Genomic DNA, 21682 nt, shown 5'->3' on the forward strand with positions numbered 1-21682 from the left:
AGAGGTGGAACTGTGGGTCAGGAACGATCAGAACACAGGCAACATTTACTGGTTAAGCTCGCCCTCTCATATGGACATGGTTTACAGTGCCCCAAAACAATTGTAGTAGGAACATCCAAGATCACCCATCACAGATCACTATGACAAATATAGTATGTTCACCTAAATAATCTGTATTTAAGCCTTAATTAGCCAAAATTATCATCTTGAAAATGGGGAAATCAAGCCTCAGCCAAAGGTAAGTGCTTGCTGTAGCCCAGAAGGCCCAGAAAGCAGAGCTGGCAGCAAAGGGTGATGTGCTTCCACTATACCAGGGGGTCCCTTCCCAGAGAGCAGGCCAAGGAGAATGAAAAAGGGAAAGTGGAAGATTCAATTTGAGAGGTTTTTTGAGCTGCCCATTGCTAAGTGCAGGTGTCTGCTTGATCTGTGGGCCGTCCTGAGATGCAGTATAACCGTCTCAGAACACAGGCTGCAGTCCCTGCATCCCATTCCCCAGGTGACCGCATGGGAAGTTAAGGCCCCCATGCTTCTGCATTGCGCATGCGTGGGCCTGAGCCAGAAGTCCACCCATCCCTCACCTTAAGCCTACTGAGAGCCGGGGGATACGTAGGAGGGGTGAACAGAGGCAAAGTGTGGTGAGGGCGCCTTGTGGGAGGAGGTGTCTATACAGGGCTGTTCACCCATAGGCGTTGTTCCCAGTTCTGCGTCACAGGAAATGTGATTAGATTCACCAGGCTGTGGATAGTCCAGACCTTAGGAGGGGTATTCAGTTTAGGATTATTTTTAGTATAATGTAGGACTTTCCACGGTCTTATAGTTTCTATCTCAAGCCAGAAACTATATAAATTGTTGACTTATATGAGTACAATTGAAATTTTTGGATAAAAGTTATACGGGGCTGACTTTCATTCATTTATGATTTGAAAAAATACATGTGCATTTTACAACAGTTCTGTCCAGTTGGAACGTCATACTGTATAGGTACAGTGAGTAATGAAAGACCTTGGCGGTAACTGCCTGCGTTTTGCTCAGATATGGGAAAATTGTTTCCAGGTGGGAGTTCCTTCTTCCGAACTTCTCACCTTGAAGTAGACTTGAGTGTATGATAAAATCTCATTTATCACCCCCGTCCTCCACCCATGGTATAAAGAAGTTAACCACATTAAAAACACCCTTGATTTACTGTGAGAAATTGAATTAGAATGATGACAGATGAATCACAAAAATAGGTAGATGTAGACTGAGGTTTATTTTTGAATTAAAAGTTCCATTATAACTGCAGATTACTCAATGAGTTTTGAGTTATTATTAGCAAGTTCTATAAGTTGCCTGGAAAACATCCATCACTAGGCAGGGTAGCCACTAACGAGCAGGAATATGAACTGTGTGGAAGAAATCCATTAAGCTGCCCTCCAGTGTCCTTGCAGAAAAATGACTGTATGGAAATTCATTGTAAAGTCCTGCTCTCTACAAGGTCTTTATAAACAGTGATGGTAGCATATCCACTCATTGCGTGTATTGGTCAAAATGTACTTTTCATGCAACTTTCTAAGAATTAAAATTCATTCCAATGGAAAAATATCACTTATTTCTTCTTGTTGGAGTTCTGATTTATAATCATGAAAATCAATAACTTAATTTACTTGCTCTTTACCGTCAACTAAATCATTATTAAATGAAACCAAAAGATGAGCTTCTCTTTGTCTCTAAGTAGAAGTGTGCATACAATTTATGTTAAGATAGTTTGCAAAGCAACCTCACTTTCCGAAAACACTTAATAATGGCTTGGCAAATTGTCCTCTTAGGACCCAGTGCTATTTTTGGATTCAGGAGCATCTTGACGCAGAAAGACCTCAGGGGACTGAATAAACGACATCTTCTCTTAAGATGGGCCAAAGGGCAAGTCCAGACTCCCTAATCTCTTTCCCAAAACCAAGACCTTAAATTAGCTAAGTTTAGTCACCCTAACTCTCCGTTTGCTGATGGCTTGGTTTGCCGATCTCTGATGTCCACAGGAGCCAAAGCTGCCTCTTCTCATGCAGCACAGGTGCAGGCTCAGAGAGACACATGGGGGAGATGGGGCACCCCAGGAGAGTCTAGATGCTCAGGTGATTCATGTGTGTCTCAAAGGGAGAGAAGCCAGGTGCAGGCGCACAGATGTGGAGCCAGAAATCGAACTTCTTGTTGCAGCTCTGGGTTTTACTGTCACCTCTGAGCCTCAGCTCCTTTTTCTGCAAACCAGAGATGGTAATAATAGTCCATTCCATTCCTTCCTCAAAAGATTGTTATAAGGATTAAGTTAAAATAAATATATAAAAGCACTCTGGACGCTGTTCATCACTCTGCTTGAAGAGCCAGCGGGATAAGGACATGGTGTCAGGAACTCTGATTCCGTTCAGATCTACGATGGCCCATGACTCAGAGCTGCATGTGCTCCCGGTTGGACAACTGCCTGGTGGGTCTGAGCCCTGATCCCAAAGGAAACCAGGTGTGAGAGTGAACCAGTTTAGCAGTTTGAGTATTTGACATACCTGGGGCCAATTCCAGTTGCAAAATTTTGCATTTAGTATATCTTGCATGGTCAAACTCTGCATTTGTGAGGGCTGGCACAGGCCCACCCCATCTTCCCTTTTCCCTTTTTAGCTGGAGGCTATAGATACAAAGGCATTAAGGAAAGTCAATACTCCATTGGATACTATTTTCAAGGATTTCCTCATATGTCCAGAGTATTATAACTGCGCCTCCCACACAGCATAAAATAAAATCGAGGGCAAATACTGGTGACCTGAAAAATTTCCCTAAAATAGAATATATTCTATATAAGCCTGTGAAATTTTGAACTAAAAACCTGATACTGCCCTGAAGGTATCATAATCTACGTTTGTAGTGCCAGCTGCCATACTAAAGTTTCTGCGTACTACTTTAATTATTTTTTTTATTGTAGAACATATATATAATGAAAATTTGCCCCTTTAACCATTTTCAGTGTGCAATTCAGTGGCATTAATTACATTTATAATGTTGCACAAACATCACCACTCTCTATTTCCAAAATTTTTCATCAACCCAAACAGAAACTCTGTACCCATTAAGCAATAACTCCCCATTCCACCTTCTCCTCAGCCTCTGGTAACCTCTGATCCAATTTCTGTTTCTATGGATTTCCTTATTATGGATATTTCCGTAAGTGGAATCATACAATATTTGTCCTTTTGTGTCTGTCTTCTTTCACTTAGTGTAATGTTTTCTAGGTTCATCCATTTGTAGCATTTATCAGAAGCTCATTTCCTTTTTTGGATGTTATCTCCTTTACTTATTATTAACAGTACTATTATTAACTCTACTTTAGAAATGAGAAAATTGGGGTACAGAGCTATTATGTGATTTGCCTGAAGTCACACAGCAGGCAAGTGTTGAAGCCAAAGCCAAAGCCAGGCAGCCTGACTCCAAACTTTGCAGTTGACCCAATTTCACCCTTCCAGGACAAGCAGAAAATTAGCACTTGGTCAGTGGTCTCGCCCTTTGACTACATGTTACAGTCACCTGGGCAGCTTTAAAAAACACTGATGTCCCATAGACTGGGGTAAAAAAAAATCCACAGTTCATCTTTCTGTTAAAAGTCTTGTATTCAGAATATATAAAGAATTCCCACAAAAGAAAATAAAAAGATAAGCAACCCAGTTTAGAAAAAAAAAAACAGCAAGACTGAACAGCTGTGTCACAAAAGTATACGTATGAATGGGCAATAAGCACAGAGAGATAACTGAAAATAAAATGACAATGAGATGTCATTTCACACCCACTAGAATGACTAAAATCAAGAAGACTGTTAACACCAAATGTTGGCAAATATGTAGAGCAACAGAAACTCTCAGATGCAGCTGTTAGGAGTGTAAAACATTAAAACCATATTGGAGAACTGTGGCAATTTCACATAAAGTTGAGCAGTCATTTGCTCTTCAACCCAGCAAATCCCTTGGATGTTCTTAACCAAGAAAAAGGAATGCACAGTTCCCAAAACTGACTTCTTCCAGAATGTTCTCAGCAACATTGTTCCCATTATTCACTGTGGCTAAAAAACTACCCCTAAGTTGGTGGCATAAAACAACCACCACTGCTTGTACTTCTGGGTTTCACAGGTCAGGGACTCAGAGGGGACACCGTGGGGCAGGTCTTCTCTGGCTGGCACGGCCGTTCCCAGATGGTTTGTCTACTCAAGTGTCTAGCACCTGGTCTGGGCTCGGCTGGGACTGTCAACCAGATACCTGAGGGGACCCCTCCAGCACGGTGGTCTCAGGTGGGCAGACTGCTTTCACTGCAGCTGGGCTCCAAGGCAAGGGTCCCAGGGAATAAGGGGAAAGCTGCAAAGTCTTTTATAATACACCCTTGGAAGTCACATAGGTTTCCTTCCCCTCTTCTCTATTAGCCAAAGCAGCCCCAAGCTTGCCCAGCTGCAAGGGGAGGGGATCTACAGCCCATTTTTGATGAAGGGCTGTCAAAGACTTTGTGACCAGGTTTTTAAACCACTATGTAGTATTAATTATCCAAACCTGTAAGCCATATAAAAATCCATCAACACGAGCCTGGATAAATTATGATTTATTCATATAATCATATTCAACATTAAAAAGAAATGGACAACTGATGTATACAACCATGTGGGTGAGTCTCAAAATTATTATTTTGAGCAAAAGAAGCCAGAGGCCCCCTCCTCCCACCTAAATATGCTCTGTATGATTCCATTTATGTGAAGTTCAAGAACAGGCAAAACTTATCTACAGTGATAAAAGTCAGAAAACGGTTGCCTTTGGGTGGCTGGAATTCACTGCAAAGGAGCATGATACAACTTTCTGTTGAGATGGAAATTTTCCATAATTTGTTTTGGGTGGTTTTAGGTTACATGAGTGGTGTTTTAGTTTCTTAGGCTGCTCAAAGCATATAATATTACATGGGTTGGCTTTAAACAATGGGAATTCATTAGCTTACAGTTTGAGGCTGTGAGAATGTTCAAATGCAGGAATCATCACAGCAAAGCTTCCTTTCTGAAGATCAGCAGGCGATCCTTGGCTCCTCTGCCACAGAGCAAGGGACTTAGCAGTGTCTGCTGGTCTTTCCCTTCTCTTCTGGGTTTCATTGCTTTCAGCTTCTTGCTTCCATGGCTCTCTCTCCCTGTCTGAATTTCACTCCCTTATAAAGGACTCCAGTAGTAGGATTAAGACCCAGCCTGAATGAGGTGGGTCACACCTTAACTGAAGTAACCTCATCAAAAGGTCCTACTTACAATGAGGTCACACCCACAGGAATGGGTTAAGTTTCAGGACATGCTTTTCTGGGGCACATTCAGTTTCAAACCACCACAGGTGTGTACAACTGTCAAAACAAACACCTAAGATATGTACATTTTATTTTCATGTGGATGATTTCCCTGTTTAAAAAAAAATGAGTTTTGTTTAAGATTTGGACACATGACCCCAGATGGACCAATCAGAGTCCCTCTCTGTAGCTCTGTACCACACAATCTTGTGTGGGCAGACAAGTATTAGTGTTGATTAGATTGCAATTGCAATTCTTTGATTGAGAATTTCCATGGAGATGTGACCCACCCAACTGTAGGTGATAACTCTGACTGGATAATTTCCATGCAGGTGTGGCCCTGCCCATTCAGCGTGGGCCTTGATTAGTTTACTAGAGCACTATATAAGCTCAGAGAGAAGGAGCATCCTTGCTATAGCCAAGATGGACACTTTGAAGAATGCACAGAAGCTGAAAGAGTAGCTGCAGATGAGAGACGGTTTGAAGACAGCCATTGGAAGCTGATGCAGACATTTTGGAGAACACCATTTTAAAATGCAACCTGGGAGCAAGCAGACGCCAACCACATGCCTTCCCAGCTAACAGAAGTTTTTCAGACGCCATTGGCCATCCTCCAGTGAAGGTACCCCATTGTTGATGCCTTACTTTGGACACTTTATGGCCTTAAGACTGTAACTGTGTAACCAAATAAACTTCCATTTATAAAAGCCAATCCATTTCTGGTGTTTTCATCCTGGCAGCATTGGCAAACTGGAACACTCTCAAACAATTTTTTTTAATGGAGTTTGGATGAAAACCTCTTTTCTCTGTTGTTGGAGTTGTGAGGATGGAAACCCAGAGCTGCTGGTGGCCATGACCCCTGGTTAAGAAGAAGCTGAGGAGAACGAAGATGACGAGGCTCCCTCAACCCCATCTCCTCCGCAGTAATATCACCTCACTTCAAATGCCAAGGTGAGGCTCGCTGCTGGCAGATGCTTCTGGCCACATCTTACACAGTGTTCTCTCTCCTCTCACAGTGGGTCGATTTCCGTTATTTTCATGGTAAGTTCACATTTATGAATATGGGTGCCTATTGACCAACCTAAAGACAGAACCAGGCTGGATTCCCAGCCTGTTTGTGTGGTTTTTGTCAAAACACTTATTTGAGCCCCCGTTTCATCATTCAAAGCTTAGAAATGATAATCACACTTATTAAACTGGGTTACTGAGAAGATTGACTAGATATCATACATGCCTGGCTAAAGAAATACTTGTTTCTATCTTAAAAAAAATGATTCATGAGTTGTATTTCCAGATTCTGATTCAATTAATTTGGGATATATCTTGGACAAGAGGATCCTCCACAGTTCTCCATATGATTCCAACATAAAGCAAGGGTTGAGGACTGCTGTACCCAGTGAATACAAGGTCTTGGGTGGAAGGAGAGGCCTGAAAACCTCCTCTGTTAGGAGCCAGTGCTTGCAGTGTGTATTAGCTTCCTATGGCTGCCATAATAAATTACTACCAGCCTCGTGGCTGAAAATGGTGCATATTTATTCTCTTATAGTTTAGAGGTCAGAGATTTGAAATGAGTCCTAAGGGGCTAAAATCAAGGAGTTCCAGAGGTTCTGAGGAAGTATCTGTACCTTGCCTTTTCCAGTTTCTGGAGGCAGCTGTATTTCTTGGCTACTCTACTCATGGCCATACTCCTCCATTCTCTGCTTCTCATGGCACACCTTCTCCCACAACTTTGAATCCTCCTGCCTCCTGTTTTAAAGACTGCTGTGATGACACTGGGCCCACTTTGATAATCCCAGATAAGCTCCCCATCTCAAGATCCTTCACTTAGTCACACCTGCCAAGCCCCTTCACCATGTGAGGGGACATATTTGCAGGTTCTGGGGATTACAGCCTGGGCACCTTTGAGGCCATTTTTCAACTTCCTCACTGTGCTGTATTTGAGCCCAACGGGCTTAGAATGTTTCTACAGGCATCTTAAACTATTTCTTAAAAGTGACCTGCAAAAAATTTTCCATCTCTCCCTAGACTACGGCATTAAACATCAGCTGTCCCAAATAACCAGGCCCTGGGGTGGTGAACACATTAACCTAAAACTCAATTTCCTTCTCAGGTCCCAGCACAACAAGCCCCATTACAATTTGAGGCCTTGAGTGGGGCCAGGTGGAGGCAGGTGGTGTGGTCTGGGGTGTGTGTGGGGGCAGCTGGCTTCTCAGAGGTGCAACCCACACCCCAAATCCTCACCCCCTGGCTGGGTTCACTCCTCAGGTAACCATGAGCAACTGGAAGGTTGTGATGAAAAAATGCAGACACGTTGGAGGAGACGCAACAGACCTTGAAGAGCACGCTGCTCAGGCATTGGAGATATGGAACACAGAGAAGGACGTCATGGACCAGCCCAAGGAGTATGACAAGAAATACAACCCCACCTGGCATCGCATTGTGGGGAGCAACCTTGACAGGTGTGTGACTTGTGAAACCAAGCACTTCATCTACTTCCACCTGGCCTAAGAGACCTTTCTTGAGTACAAATCCCATGAAACCACTGACTGCACCACTTGCCTGGGAGCCATCAAAAACAGGGACCGCAGCCTAAACTCCAAATACCAGAGGCTGAAATCCTCAGCCTTGCTAAGGGAACACCTAATTTCTCAACCTTTATTGCATTGTTTTGTTCAGGACATTAAAAAAACAAACTTAATTTTGAAATAATTTCAAACTTACTGGACAGTTGCAAAAATCATACAAATTCCATACAGAGAATCCAACATGCCCCATACTCAGATGCCAGATCCAACTGTTTTTAACATTTTGCCACATTTGCTGTATGATTCTATAGCTTTCATCTGTCTGTCCATCCATCCACCATCCATCCAACCAGCCAGCCAGCCAGCCAGCCAGCCATCTATCTATCTAAATCTGTTTACTAAACATTTGAGAGTAGGTGGTACACGTCATGTTCTCTCCAAACATTTTTGAGAGCTGTCTGCGGGCCAGGCAATGAACACTAAGAAACTGGTCTTTCTCCACTCCCTCATTCTTCCAGTTTCCTCCAGATGACATTTCTAAAATACCCCCTTTTTATGTTGTTTCCCTGCATATGAACCACCAGTTCTCTCTTTTGCCTACAGGATAGAGACTAGTCTTTGGTCTGGAACTCAAGGCCTTTCATGATGTATCCCCAGCTGGTTCTCTCTCATGCTTACTGGCATGAATCTTGCACGAATCTAAATACAGATTCTCCAGTGTTTTCTACTATATCGCTCCAGTACTAAATTCTCGACACAAAGCATCATAAAGTATCCTTTTCTGCATTTTACAGTTGAAGACATGAAGGCTTAGATTAAGTAGTTTATCTCACATCTGCCTGATTCTGAAGTTGGTGCCTTCAGCTTCTTGCTCGAGGACTCCCAAGCACCCTGTTGGTCACTTCCCAGCTGGGGGCCGCACCCTCCCTGTGGCTCCCTTGGTCCATACTGCCTCTTCTTGCCCAAACTCCCACCACCAGTTCTGATCCCCAAATGAGAAACTTCTGGAGGGTCAGATGTGTCGTATGAGAGGGTTGGCCACAGTAGCCCAAGCAGTCCCATGATGCGTCATGCAGCTCCTTGGACAAGGTGGTCAGTCTCTGAGGTCCTTTCTACCAGTGAAAATCGGTTATTCTGTAATTTTCCTCCTAATGTGGCCTTTTAACATACAATACAAACGAGAACGGGAAGTAAAATCCCAGGGAAGTAACTAAGGTAGGCATGCCCTTCCCTGACTTCCAACAAGCCCAGGTGTCCCAGTATGAAAAAACAGACCCTTCTTGGAGTTCAATCCAAAAATGCCCTCTGAATCCTTTGCTGGAAAGAGATTGGGTCCTGCATCCTGCCCCAAACCCTGCTGTACACTGAGGGAGAGGCTAGCATAGCCAAGACTTCCCTCTGAGATGAGTCAGGGTTCTGGGGACCGTCTGGATTTCTACCAAGCCATGGCTTAGCTTGGAAAGGCCCCATGCAGCTCTCTGTGCTGGGCCGATTCCGGGGCTCGGCAGCCCCTCTGCTCTCTCTCCAGCCTCACTGAGCCTCAGTGTACCACCTCCCTCTCTTCAGAGACTTCTCTGCTCCAAGCTGAAAGGCAACTTGCCCCAGGGGTTCTCTGCCTCTGTTTAGGCAGGCTCTCTCTTGCAAAGCTTAGGAGCAGAGAAGCAGAGGGTGTGTGTGTGACATCCTTTCCTACCAGCTGCTATGGGGAGACAGAGGGGGAAGCTACCTTCTAGAAGGTTTAGAAGGAAAAAAGCAGGAAAGGCCCAGAGGCCCCAGGTCCATCTGTGGTCCCTAGGTTTGCAGCCTTCTTGCCCAGAGGGCTGAGGCTAAGCCTCACAAGCTTAGAGACTCCATCCTGTGACCATCTTTTCTGACCCCTCAAACCTCCTACCAAACCTCACCTTCCATCTCCTCCCTGTTGGGAGATGATTCTCCGTGTGATGATACACTCACATTTCTGCATGTGTTGCAAGCAAGGCACTGGCTTCCCTTTGTTCTGGATTGTCCTTTCAAGAATGTTTGTAGAGCCCACAGCCTTGCAGGATGGAAGATAGTGTCTTTCTGCAAAGCGAAGGGCAGGTTTGCTGGCAAGATAGAGAGCTAGACCAAGGTGATCGGTGGCCTACTGCCCATTGTCACATATTCAGGTCCCCTGAGCTCAGTGTGCCTTTCATATAAGGCAGCCTGCTGCAAGGGCAGTGGGCATCTGGTCCTGTCATGGTGGGGCTCAGGAAAATGGCAAGAAAATATGGCTATCTGGCTCCTGCTTTTGTTGTGAGTAACCAGGCATCTTCCACCACACCAAGGGACCTGTGGTCAGCTGAGCCGGTGGCTTGCAAAGAGGGTAGACCTCAGCCCCTTGCCGTGGGCCTTTGGAGTGTCAGACTCAGAGCACATCAGAACCCCTGACCTACTACCCTGACAAGGCCTCCAGTCCTGGGCACTCCAAATCGATTGAGTCAACTAGCATTGAATTTAGAAACTAACTACTTAAAGATTTCATTTCAGATGTAATGATTTGCTGTCTGTTCCATTTTAGGCCACTGAAAATTCAATTTCGGTTGTTGCTGGCACCCAGGAATCTGCACAGTCACTGGGCATTTGAAAATTTGATATAAAATGCTGTAACGCCCCCTACTGGCTACTTCCTAGACCTCCCAGTTGGTCAGTCTGAGGCCTGCAGCAGCATCCCAGGCCTTAGCCGAGTGGATGTGTGTGTGCAGCAAAAGACAAGACACAACAAAACAAAACAAAACTTGCCTGAACTTAAAAAATAAATTTTATGCTTCCCAACTGGCTGCTGGAGACCATGGAGAGATTGGACTCCTCAGGGCTGGCCCTTTGCCTGCTGTGATCTCTTTGTGACCCAAGCAAATCCACACTGCAGCTACAGAAGAGCAGCATCCGAAAGAGGGGAAAATTCCACTTGTAAAAACACTTTCTAAACAACTGTGGGGCTAAACATCAAACAAGAACTCAAATGATGTACTATTTAGAAATTAATAACAATGACAGAATTTCTCAGAGGAAAATAGATAAACTTGATTTTTCTAGGAAATGAAAGATTGAAAGCAAATGAATTAGGGTTTCTATATGACAAAGTAGAAAAACCATAAATACCTGAAGAAAGTACAAGAACTAATAAAGATAAAATAGACATGAATGAAATAGGAAAAGAAAAACAAGGAGACTCAGTCAATAGCATCCAACCTGTTGATACTAATACAACAGGCAAACCTCTAGGAAAAATGATTAAGAAATGAAAATGAAAAACACAATGAAATGCCATGATGCAGCCACAAGGATTACCATAACAGAAAAGATGACAAATACCAAATGTTGCTGAGACTGTGAAGAGACAGGAACGACCACACACTGCTGGGGTAGTGTAAAACGGTTCAACCATTTTGGAAAAATTATCAGCAGTATCTATTAAATCTGAACACGTGCATGCCCTATGGTCTAGCAATTCCTGTCCTAGGTATTATATCCAAGAAAAAAGCACACATACATTCACCAAAATTCAGGTACTAGAATGTTCACAGCAACACTATTAACAGATGCAAATTGGAACTTACCTGTATGTCCAAGAGTTGATGGACATTTGCAAAATACGGATGAATCTCACAAATATAGAGTAAAAGAAGCCAGAGAGAAAAGAGTATATATTGTATAATTTCATTTACATAAAGGACAAAACCAGGCAAAACTAATCTGTGCTGCTAGAAATCAGGATAGTAGTTATCTTTGGTTATCTTTAACACAAGGGAGCACAAGGAGAGCTTCTGGGATGCTGGCCATGTTCTGTGTCTTGATCTGATGATGGTTATATGGATGTGTTCAGGTTTGTGGGAAATTCTGTGAGCTGTATACTTATGATATGTGCACTTTTGGGAAAGAATATTATACTTCAGTGAAGTTTAAAATGTTAAGAAAAAAGAAGTGAGACAAAAAACAATGCAAACAACAAAAAATCATTGGAGGGAATTTTTAAAAAATCATAAGAAATTATGTGTAATTAAAATGATCAATTTTTTAAAGGAAAGCATAAATAATCAAAGTTGACTTGAGAAAAGGTAGAAAATTTGAAGAGACCAATGACAAAATATGTTTGAGAGCTAGTTAAAATTAACTACCTCCTTAACAGCAAGGCATGAAGTCTATATAATTTTATGGATGTCATCTACCAAATTTTCACAGAATACTAATTCCCATATCATTTGAACTGTTCCAGAGCAGAGAAAATATGAAAATTTTGTAATCTCTTATACCTGGTTAAAATAATTCAGAAACCATAAAAGGACAAGAACAGCACGCATGTAAATGTATAAGCAAAATATATACCAATAATACTTACAAATATAGAAGCAAAAATCCTAAATATTAGTGAATCACTAGCAATGTATTAAAACACAATGTACTAAAGCAGTAATGGTTCAGCATTTAGAAATTTATTAATGTACTGATAAGAAAAAAGTGATTAAAACACTAATTCCTAAGGAAGATTCCTATCAAGCTAGAAATAGAAACCTAGTCTTTTGAAAAGTTATGCCACATTAGAAGACTGTTTCATTAACATCTGGAACAGGATAAGTATGGCTATAGCTATGATTCATGACACTGTTGCTGGAATGGAGGAGAAAGAGAGAAGTCTTTTTTCCCCTTTTTTGTGGTGACATCTCAGACAGCTGCAGCAGTGGTGGCAGTGGGTGGTTCTGGCTTCCTGGCCTCCTGAGGAGGGGCTGGGATCCTAATGGTTGCAGGAGCAGTGGCGGAAGCTCCAGGACCCTTGGCTGTCCAGAGCTGGTGAACCCCAGCTCCATCAGCTGTTGCTATGTTGGACGCCTGCTGCATCAGGTGGAGAATTTGGCCCCTGACTTCCTACTGGATGGTGGTGAAGATTCCAGTATCAGCAGTCTCAGAGGTTCAGTGGTAGGCCCTAGGTAAAACTGTTTTCCCTTTCTTTTTTTTCCAGTCCTAAGAGTGGGAAGTTTATTGCAGTTACTAATCTCTGGATAACCTCACCTGTTCCCTTTTTGCTCTTACTTTGCCATTCCAATATACTTGTAACCAATTTCCTGTGTTAAATTCCCTGTGTTTGAAATAACTACAGAGGATACAAAGTATCTGTAACTCATTATTTGTAGCTAATATGATTATTTACCTGTATACCCAAAAGAACAAATGTAGAAGCTAAAAGAACTAAGAGTCCAAAATAAGGGAACAGATACAAAATGAACATACAGAATTTAATAGGTTTTTCATAAACAATATAGAAGAGCCCACTCATATGGTGTGGAAAATTATAAAAAGTTTTAATAAACCAAATGAGAAACATGCAAAGCTGTATGAAAACTTCAGAACTATAATGAACTATAATTCGATGAAGAAATAAATCATGTTTACAGTGATCTTTACATGCTTTCACATTAGAATAGGAATGCTTAAATAAAGCATAATACAGCTACATTTTGGAATGCATGGGTAAAAGATGGAAAGGATGAACTAGACCCATGTGGAAAGCTCTCCAAGACATATTGGATACTTTTAAAAAGACAAAGTATTTATCAATTTAAAAACAGCAAAATGACATTTCTACATTTCTGTGTACTATTACTTTATGTGCTACTACTAGGTACACGCATCTTACAAAAAGTGTGTAAGAGTACACAATAATAATGGTTATCTTGTGCAAGGACGTTAGATTGTGGGACGAAAAGAAACTTTTTTTACTCTATATACACCTGTGGCTTAACAAATTTCTTACAATAAACATGTAGTCCCATAGTAATTATGTAACTCTAAAAAAAAAAAAAAAAAAAAGACACATAAAGAAAATTCCAGAAAGCCTAGGTCGTTTCCCCGCCTCCCTTTGCAACCATCTGTGAAATCCATCAAGGGACAGCTGGGACTAACTGTTTTGAAAACTTTCTAGCCTGCTGATCTCATCATGCCTCGCACTCTTGTCATCCCTGAGCATAAGCCAAAATACAAACCCCTTCTGCGGTCTCATTTTCCATTTTTTTCCCCAGTAGTTTCACTCCCCTGACCCAATCTTCCAAGTTCCGACCCTCTCCGCCTTGTACCTCCCTCTTACTGTACCTGCCCTCTGACCTTTTAAAACCCTCATTTTCTCCTTCTCACCCCCATCTCAGCTATTAAGCCTGGCCTCCTTGGTTCATCTCTTCCATTTCTACATTCTTTCTTGCTCCTTAGTAGTTCCAGCAACGCTCCACTGGGACCAAGTCTCCGGGGATTCTTCCTAGCACTTTTCTGGGAGGAAACACCCAAATGTTGACACGCACTGACTTAGGGTCGAGGACTGTGCGTTTCTGATTATCTTTAATTTCCAGGCCTTCAACAATGAGCTCTTATTACGTAAAAAATAAGACAACATTTCTGGAAGCAAGGCGAATTCACGACCACGGGTTCTCACAAGCACCACCCACAGAGCAGACACAGAAGCATTAGCAGCGCCCGCAAGGCATGCCGGGGCCGAGAGGCGGGCCGCGCCTAGAGCGCAGACCCGGAAGCGCCTGCGAGGCATGCCGGGGCCGAGAGGGACAGCGCGGCCCAAGCAGAGACGCAGGAACTCCCAGCGGCGCTCGCGCGGCATGCCGGGGTCGGGGGGCGGGGCGCGGTAGCGCGCGCCCGCGGTGGGAGAGCGCGCGGCGTTGAGGGCCCTGCGAAGGGCCGGTCTGCACGCGCTGGTGCTCGGGCTCCTTCTCGGGGGTCGGACAGGGCCAGCGCAGTAGGCTTGGGCCCGGCGGGAGCGATGTTCGTAGCGCGCAGCATCGCGGCGGATCACAAGGATCTCATCCACGATGTGTCCTTCGACTTCCACGGGCGGCGGATGGCGACCTGCTCCAGTGACCAGAGCGTCAAGGTGCCCGCAGCGTCTGGGTTGGGCCGAGGCCGGAGGAAGCGGCGCTGGGAGCGGGCGGAAGACCCGGGGTCCGAGCAGGGAGATCTGGGGCGGGGGCTTCTCACGCGCAGTGCTTCCTGAGCCCCAGGCGTGCCTCCGGGCACGGGACCTGGAGCCTCCGGGAGCCGGTCAGACCCTGCCCCGCCCGTTGCCGCCGCCTCCCCAGCGCAGGGCCCGCCTTGCCGGCCGCATTGTGGGGTCACGGCTGCCCGGTGGGGCGCGCTCCCTTTGCGCCTGCGCGGATTGGCCCGCAGGGGTGGGCAGGTCTTCCTGCCCACGTGCTTGCTCCCTCCGACCGCCCTTTGGCTTTTGAGCCCCGGCCTTGAGGCTCACTGCACCCCTTGCGCTCAGATAGATGCCCCTCTCACGGGCATCCAGGGTGTAGACAAACTCAGTTGCTAATGTTAAGGTTGAGCACTCAACCTTGTCCGTTCTAGGAGTAGTTGGGAGTAGTTGACCTAACTCACCGAACTAGTTCAGGGCTTGTAGGAAAGTATTTCCCAGAGCTCGAGTTCTGTCTGCCTGCTCCTCACCTGGGAGATCCTTCTTCATTTGTGTTAAGAAAAGAAACAGTTTTTTTCGCGATGAAAGGAAAATCCAAAGTAGTTCTTCTGTGCTTCCGGTGTAGGAATTGGAATGTTTGTTTTCTGAAGTTCCTGTAAAGGACTGCAGGCTATTCTGATAAGCAGACTATTGGTATGAGGATAAACTTCAGAGATAGAAGTTACAGGGATATGATAATAGCTGGAGTGTGGTTTACATTCTCCACTCTTCCAACATAATTGAAAATCTGAAGGACAGGGTTTTTCTCCTTGCTTTTCACTTTCAAGTTTGTTACCAGTGGTCCCAAAGATAAAATTATAACAGCTAGTGTTACATTTTGAAGAAAGTACCACCAAATCCATCCAATAACTATAGTGTTGCAGCTTTTAAAAGGTGTTAAGAAATTAACTATATAGTGGACCTTTTGGAGGAAACATTTCTCATATATATATAATCGTTATAAATTACCTACATGAATAGTTCAGGTATACTGGTTAAATATATAATGAATTTATACACTGTATGACAACTTGAGATCAGTTTTATCGATTTATAAAGAGATTGCATAGGAAGGGTGTTTTTCCCTGAAAAAGTTATTAGGTGGGAATAATACTGAATTACAGATGTTTATATATCAATAGTGTTTCATTACTTTGTATCCTTATGTCCATTTCTTGCAGAGTACTTTTTCTTCCCGAAGGTCATATATTTATTTACACACACATATGCACATACATGCACATAAACACGTATGTTTTTAATTGTGCAAGTACTATGCCTTTTCTTTTTAGGAAAAGAAAAAAAATTATAGGCTTATTGGTCACCTTATCTCTCCTTGTTAAGATTTAGTGATTTCCTTATCCTTTTCCTTACAGTGTTTTAAGTAATTGTCATGGTGGTATATATAGGTAAACCTTTTCATGCAGAATTAAATTTTCCTCCGTTATTGCTGCATTGTCAACAACTAATAATCACCATTTCTAATCATTTAATTAATGTCTAACTGAATGGGCCATAATTTTTTCATTATTCGCTTATTGCCAGATCTTTCAGTAGATCTTTCAATTTGTAGGTTTTCTGTCTCAGAATGTTGCAGTGAAAATCCACATTAACTTAAATTTTTAAATATTTTGGATAAATTTCCTTAGACTAATTCTGGATGAAAATTAGTGAATGTTTTGAGCTTTTGAAAAGAATAGGCAAATTGTCTTTTTGAAGGTTGTACCATTTTATACTGCAATAAGAGTACTGATTTAATAGACTATGTTGGGCAAAATCATTTTTTAAAAGGTTAAAATGGTACCTTTAACAAGGTATAATCTGTATTTTTTTGTTGGTTGTGAGATTCAGTATTTTGCTGTAATGTTTGTTAATGTAAGGTCTAAAGTGCATCTGTTACCAGTTACTAGAGCTTGGGCTCTTTGATCTCTTAATGCATAGCCCAATTCCTGACACGTCCAGGGTTCTCAATAAATATTTCACTGAATGAATGAATGCTTGCATACTGGTAATTCTTTTCTGCATCTTATATTCACATCCTTTGCCCATATACTGATTTTGTTTGTTTGTTTGTTTAGTCATACTTGTGATTTATTTTGCATCAAGAACAGTGAAAAGATGAGCATCATCTGTCAGTATACAAGTCTGGAATATGCAGCAAAAATAACTGAAAACATCTTAAAAATACCACTTTTGTGGGTTAAGAAAATTAACTTTTATGTTTACAAGAGATGTTGAGTCTCTAAAGCTTGTAATTTTAAGACTTTGAATATAGAATATGGGGTGAAGGGCAAGTCATGGTAACTGTGTGCTAAATGCCCTTGTTTGGTGTGATACGTGCTTGCTAAGAAATAGAAAAGATACAAATCATTTTTATGAGATTAATACATACATTTTGAAGGAAACAGAGAATGGGTTGATAGTTTTAACAGCTGTTAATTTTGAGGCACAATAACAATATGATTCCAAGTGGAAATAAATTAAACAGAAAGTAAGCCTAAAGGGTTAGTTAGATGTGAGTGGAAAATTAAGCAATTATAATTAGGGATAGTTAGAAAGGCTTAAGGAGAAAATGAAAAATATTTTGGTTTCCTAGCTGCTAAAGCAAATACCATCAATGTGTTGACTTAAACAATGGGAATTTATTGACTCACAGTTTTGAGGCTAGGAGAGTCCAAAATCAAGGCTTCAAGACAGTGCTATCTCTCAAAAGACTGGCATTCTGGGGCTGTCTGCTGGTGATCTTTGGTCCTTAGTTTTTCTGTCAGGGGGCAGTGCAAATGGCAGCATCATCTGGCTTCTCAGTTGTTGACTTCCAGCTTCTGGCTGATCCCATGTGGCTTTCTCTCTCTCTTTCCTGCCCTATAAGGCCTTCCATATACTGATTTTTTTAATTTGCAAATTTTATTGAGATATATTCCCATACCATATATTCCATCTGAAGTATGGAATTTCTCACAGTATCACACCTAGCTGTGCAATCATCATCACATTCAATTACGGACCATTTTCATTGCTCCAAAAAGAAAAATATCAGAAAGAGATGAAAGAAGAACACTCCAAACACCCCATATCCCTTATCCCTCCCATTACTGACTCCTAGCATTGGCATGGCACACCTGCCACCATTGATGAAAGAACATTAAGGTATTACTGTTAACCATAGTCCATAGCTTGCAACAGGTAATTTTTCCCCATATACCATTCTATGATTAACTCTTTGTACAAGTGCTGTACATTTGTGCTAGTTCATGCAAGAACTTATTTGTATTTGTAGTGTTAATCGGAAACATACATCACTCTAAACAACCCCTTTCAACCAAATTCACCCACCATACAGCACTGTTACTCTTAATGCCAATAATGAGCTACTCTCACCTCCATCCATTTCCAAGCATTTAAGTTCAACCTTGTTAAAAACTTTACATATCAGGTAACCGCTCCCCTTCTCTAGCTTCTGTCTATTTCTAGGTACCCTATATTCTATGTTTTAAGACCTCCGAGTTTACATATTCTAGTTAGTTCATATTTGTGAAATCATACAATATCTATCCTTTTGTATCTGGTGTATTTCACTCAGCATTATGTCCTCGAGGTTTACTCATGTTGTCACATGTTTCAGGAACTCATTCCTTCTTACTGCTGCATAATATTCCATCATATGTGATACCACATTTTGTTTATCTATGCATCGGTTGATGGGCATTTGGTTTTCGTCTTTTGGCAATGTGAATAATGCTGCTGTGAACATTGGCATGCAGATGTCTGATTTTTCATCTTAATGTTTTTTGTCTTAATTTGTAGGAATTCTTTCTATAAACGATCTGACTTTTATTTTCTTATAGGTCTGGGATAAAAGTGAAAGTGGAGATTGGCATTGTACTGCTAGCTGGAAGGTTAGTGTTTATTTCTATGGTGATTTAAAAACATTGAAATGTTTACTGTTTATTATGTAGTATCAATGACTTGCTGTTCTTCTCAGAGAGAATTTATAGTTCTTTTCCTGAAAAGATATTATACAGTTTTTTACCTATTAAAATAACACAAATGCAGTTCAGAAAATTTGATGGTAAGAAATTTATAATTCTACAACATTTAAACATAATTTTTCTTAGCACTTCAGCATATTCCTTTATTGCTTTTTTTCCTTTATATATATACACACACACACACACATATTTTGTTAGAGCATTTGTAGGTATACAGAAAAATCATTCAGAAAATAGAGTTTATACTCCCCTCTCACACAAGCAGTGTTTTCTATTATTAACACTGTATTAGTGTGGTACATTTGTTACAATTGATGAAACAGTATCACACTGTTTATTATTCTAATTATTATATATTATAATTATGCTATTATTTTTACGGCATTGTTTACATTAAAGTTCACTCTTTGTGTTGTATGGTTCCGTGGGTTTATTTGTGTAGTAACTTATATATAATATATAAATTTCCATTATTATTCCTTTTCAAATATTCAATTCAGTGGTGTAAATTTCATTGCCAATTCATTGGATTTGGCAGCCTTGTCAAAAATCATTTGGCCATAGATGTGAGGGTCTATTTCTAAACTCTCACTTTGATTCCATTGGTCAATATCCTTGAACTAGTACTATGCTGTATAGCTTTGTAATAAGTTTTAAAGTCAGGAAATGTGAATCCTCCAACTTCGTTCTTTTTCAAGGTGGCTTGAGCTATTCGGAGTCTCTTACCCTTTCAAATAAATTTAATAGTTGGGTTTTCCATTTCTACAAAGTAGGCTATTGGAATTTCTTTTTTTAATACAGTTTTATTGACACACCATGCAAACCATCAGAAGTGTACAATCACTGGCTCATAATATCATCACATAGTTGTGCATACAACCCCATAATCAATTTTAAACATTTTCATTACTCCAGAAAAGAAATAAAAATAAAAACGAAAACCCAAATCCTCACATACCCCTTAGGCCCCCTTATTATTGACCTGTAATATTGATACAGACATTTGTTTCTATCGATGAAAGAGTACTAAAATATTACCATTAACTATAGTCAATATTTTGCAATAGGTACATTTTTCCCCATATACTCCCCTATTGTTAGCTCCTTGTAATTGTGTCACACATTTATTCTAGTTCCTGAAAGAACTTTTTTATATTTGCACAGTTAATCACGAACATTGTCCACCACAAGATTCACTGTGTTATGCATTCCCATGTTTTTTACCTCCAGTTTTCCTTCTGGTTACATATATGACTCTAAACTTCCCCTTTCTACCACATTCATACACTATTCAGCACTGTTAATTATTCTCACCGTAATGTGCTACCATTACCTCTGTCCATTTCCAGTTGTTTAAGTTCAACCTGGTTAAACATTTTGCACATACTAAGCAGCCACTCCTCATTCTTTAGCCTCATTCTATGTCCTGTTGTCCTTTATTCTATATTTTATGTCTATGAGGTTACGTATTATAATTAGTTTATATCAGTGAGATCCAATATTTGTCCTTTTGTGTCTGTCTTATTTCACATAACAGTTTCCTCAAGGTTCATCCATGTTGTTGCATGCTTCTTTTACTTTTTACTGCTGAATAATATTCTATCATATGTATATACCACATTTTATTTATCCATTCATCTGTTGATGGGCACTTGGGTTGTTTTCATCTTCTGGCAATTGGGTATATCAGTGTGCAAATGTCTGTTCATGTCCCTGCTTTCAGATCTTCTGGGTATATCTTGAGAAGCAGAATTGCCGGGTCCTAAGGCAGCTCTATACTTAGCTCCCTAAGGAACTGCCAAACCGTCATTCACAGCAGCTGTACCATTTTACATTCCCATCCACAGTGAATAAGTGTTCCAATTTCTCCACATCCTCCCCAACACTTCTAGTTGCCTGTTTATTTAACGCCAGCCATTCTAGTAGGTGTGAGATGATATCTCATGATTTTGATTTGCATTTCCCTAATAGCTAGTGAAGCTGAGCATCTTCTCATGTGCTTTTTAGCTATTTGTATTTCTTCTTTGGAGAAATGTCTATTCATGTCTTTTGCCCATTTTTAAATTGGATTGTTTGTCTTTTTATTATTGAGTAGTAGGATTCCTTTATATATTCTGGATATGAAACCCTTATCAGATATATGGTTTCCAAATATTTTCTCCCATTGAGTTGGTTGCCTTTTTACCCTTTTGACATAGTGTTTTGGAGCACTGAAGTATTCGATTTTGATGCGTTCCCATTTATCTATTTTTTCTTTCCCTGCTTGTGCTTTGGGTGTAAGGTCTAAGTAGCTATCCTATTACTAGATCTTGAAGATTTCTAAGAAACTACTGCCTATCATTAGATCTTGGAGATGTTTCCCTATACTTTCTTCTAGGAGTTTCATGGTACTGGTTCTTATATTTAGGTGTTTGATCCATTTTGAGTTAATTTTTGTATAGGGTGTGAAATAGAGGGTCCTCTTTTATTCTTTTGTTTATTTATTGAAGAGACTGTTCTGTCCCAGTTGAGCAGGCTTGGGAACCTTGTCAGAAATCAACTAGCCATAGATTTGAGGGTCTATTTCTTAACTCTCAGTTTGATTCCATTGATCAGCATGTCCATCTTTATGCCAGTGTCATGCTGTTTTGACTACTGTGGCTTTTTAGTATGCTTTCAAGTTAGGAAGTGTGATCTCTTCCACTTCATTCTTCTTTTTCAAGATGTTTTTAGCTATTCAGGGTTGCTTACCCTTCCAAATAAAATTGATAATTAGCTTTTCAATTTTTGCAAAGTAGTTTGTTGGAATTTTGATTGGTATTGTGTTGAAACTGTACATCAATTTGGGTAGAATTGGCATTTTAGTGACATTTTAGTCTTAAAATATCTTAATGATATTTTGTCTTCCT

At 41.1% G+C, this 21682-nt stretch overlaps 1 protein-coding gene across 2 annotated transcripts in view; it reads left to right on the forward strand.

The window, feature by feature from the left end:
- The first annotated feature begins 14454 nt into the window (after nucleotides 1–14454).
- The window catches only part of SEH1L (SEH1 like nucleoporin), a 42129-nt gene continuing 34901 nt past the window's right edge, over nucleotides 14455–21682 (forward strand). For both annotated transcript variants that reach the window (XM_037805600.1, XM_037805601.1), the window contains exons 1-2: nucleotides 14455–14724; nucleotides 18651–18701. In XM_037805600.1, the coding sequence (XP_037661528.1) occupies nucleotides 14614–14724; nucleotides 18651–18701 (162 nt within the window). In that variant the 5' untranslated portion in view covers nucleotides 14455–14613. The remainder of the gene's footprint in view (nucleotides 14725–18650; nucleotides 18702–21682) is intronic.

The sequence above is a fragment of the Choloepus didactylus genome, chromosome 16 (genome assembly GCF_015220235.1).
Source record: "Choloepus didactylus isolate mChoDid1 chromosome 16, mChoDid1.pri, whole genome shotgun sequence".
Classification (NCBI taxonomy): domain Eukaryota; kingdom Metazoa; phylum Chordata; class Mammalia; order Pilosa; family Megalonychidae; genus Choloepus; species Choloepus didactylus.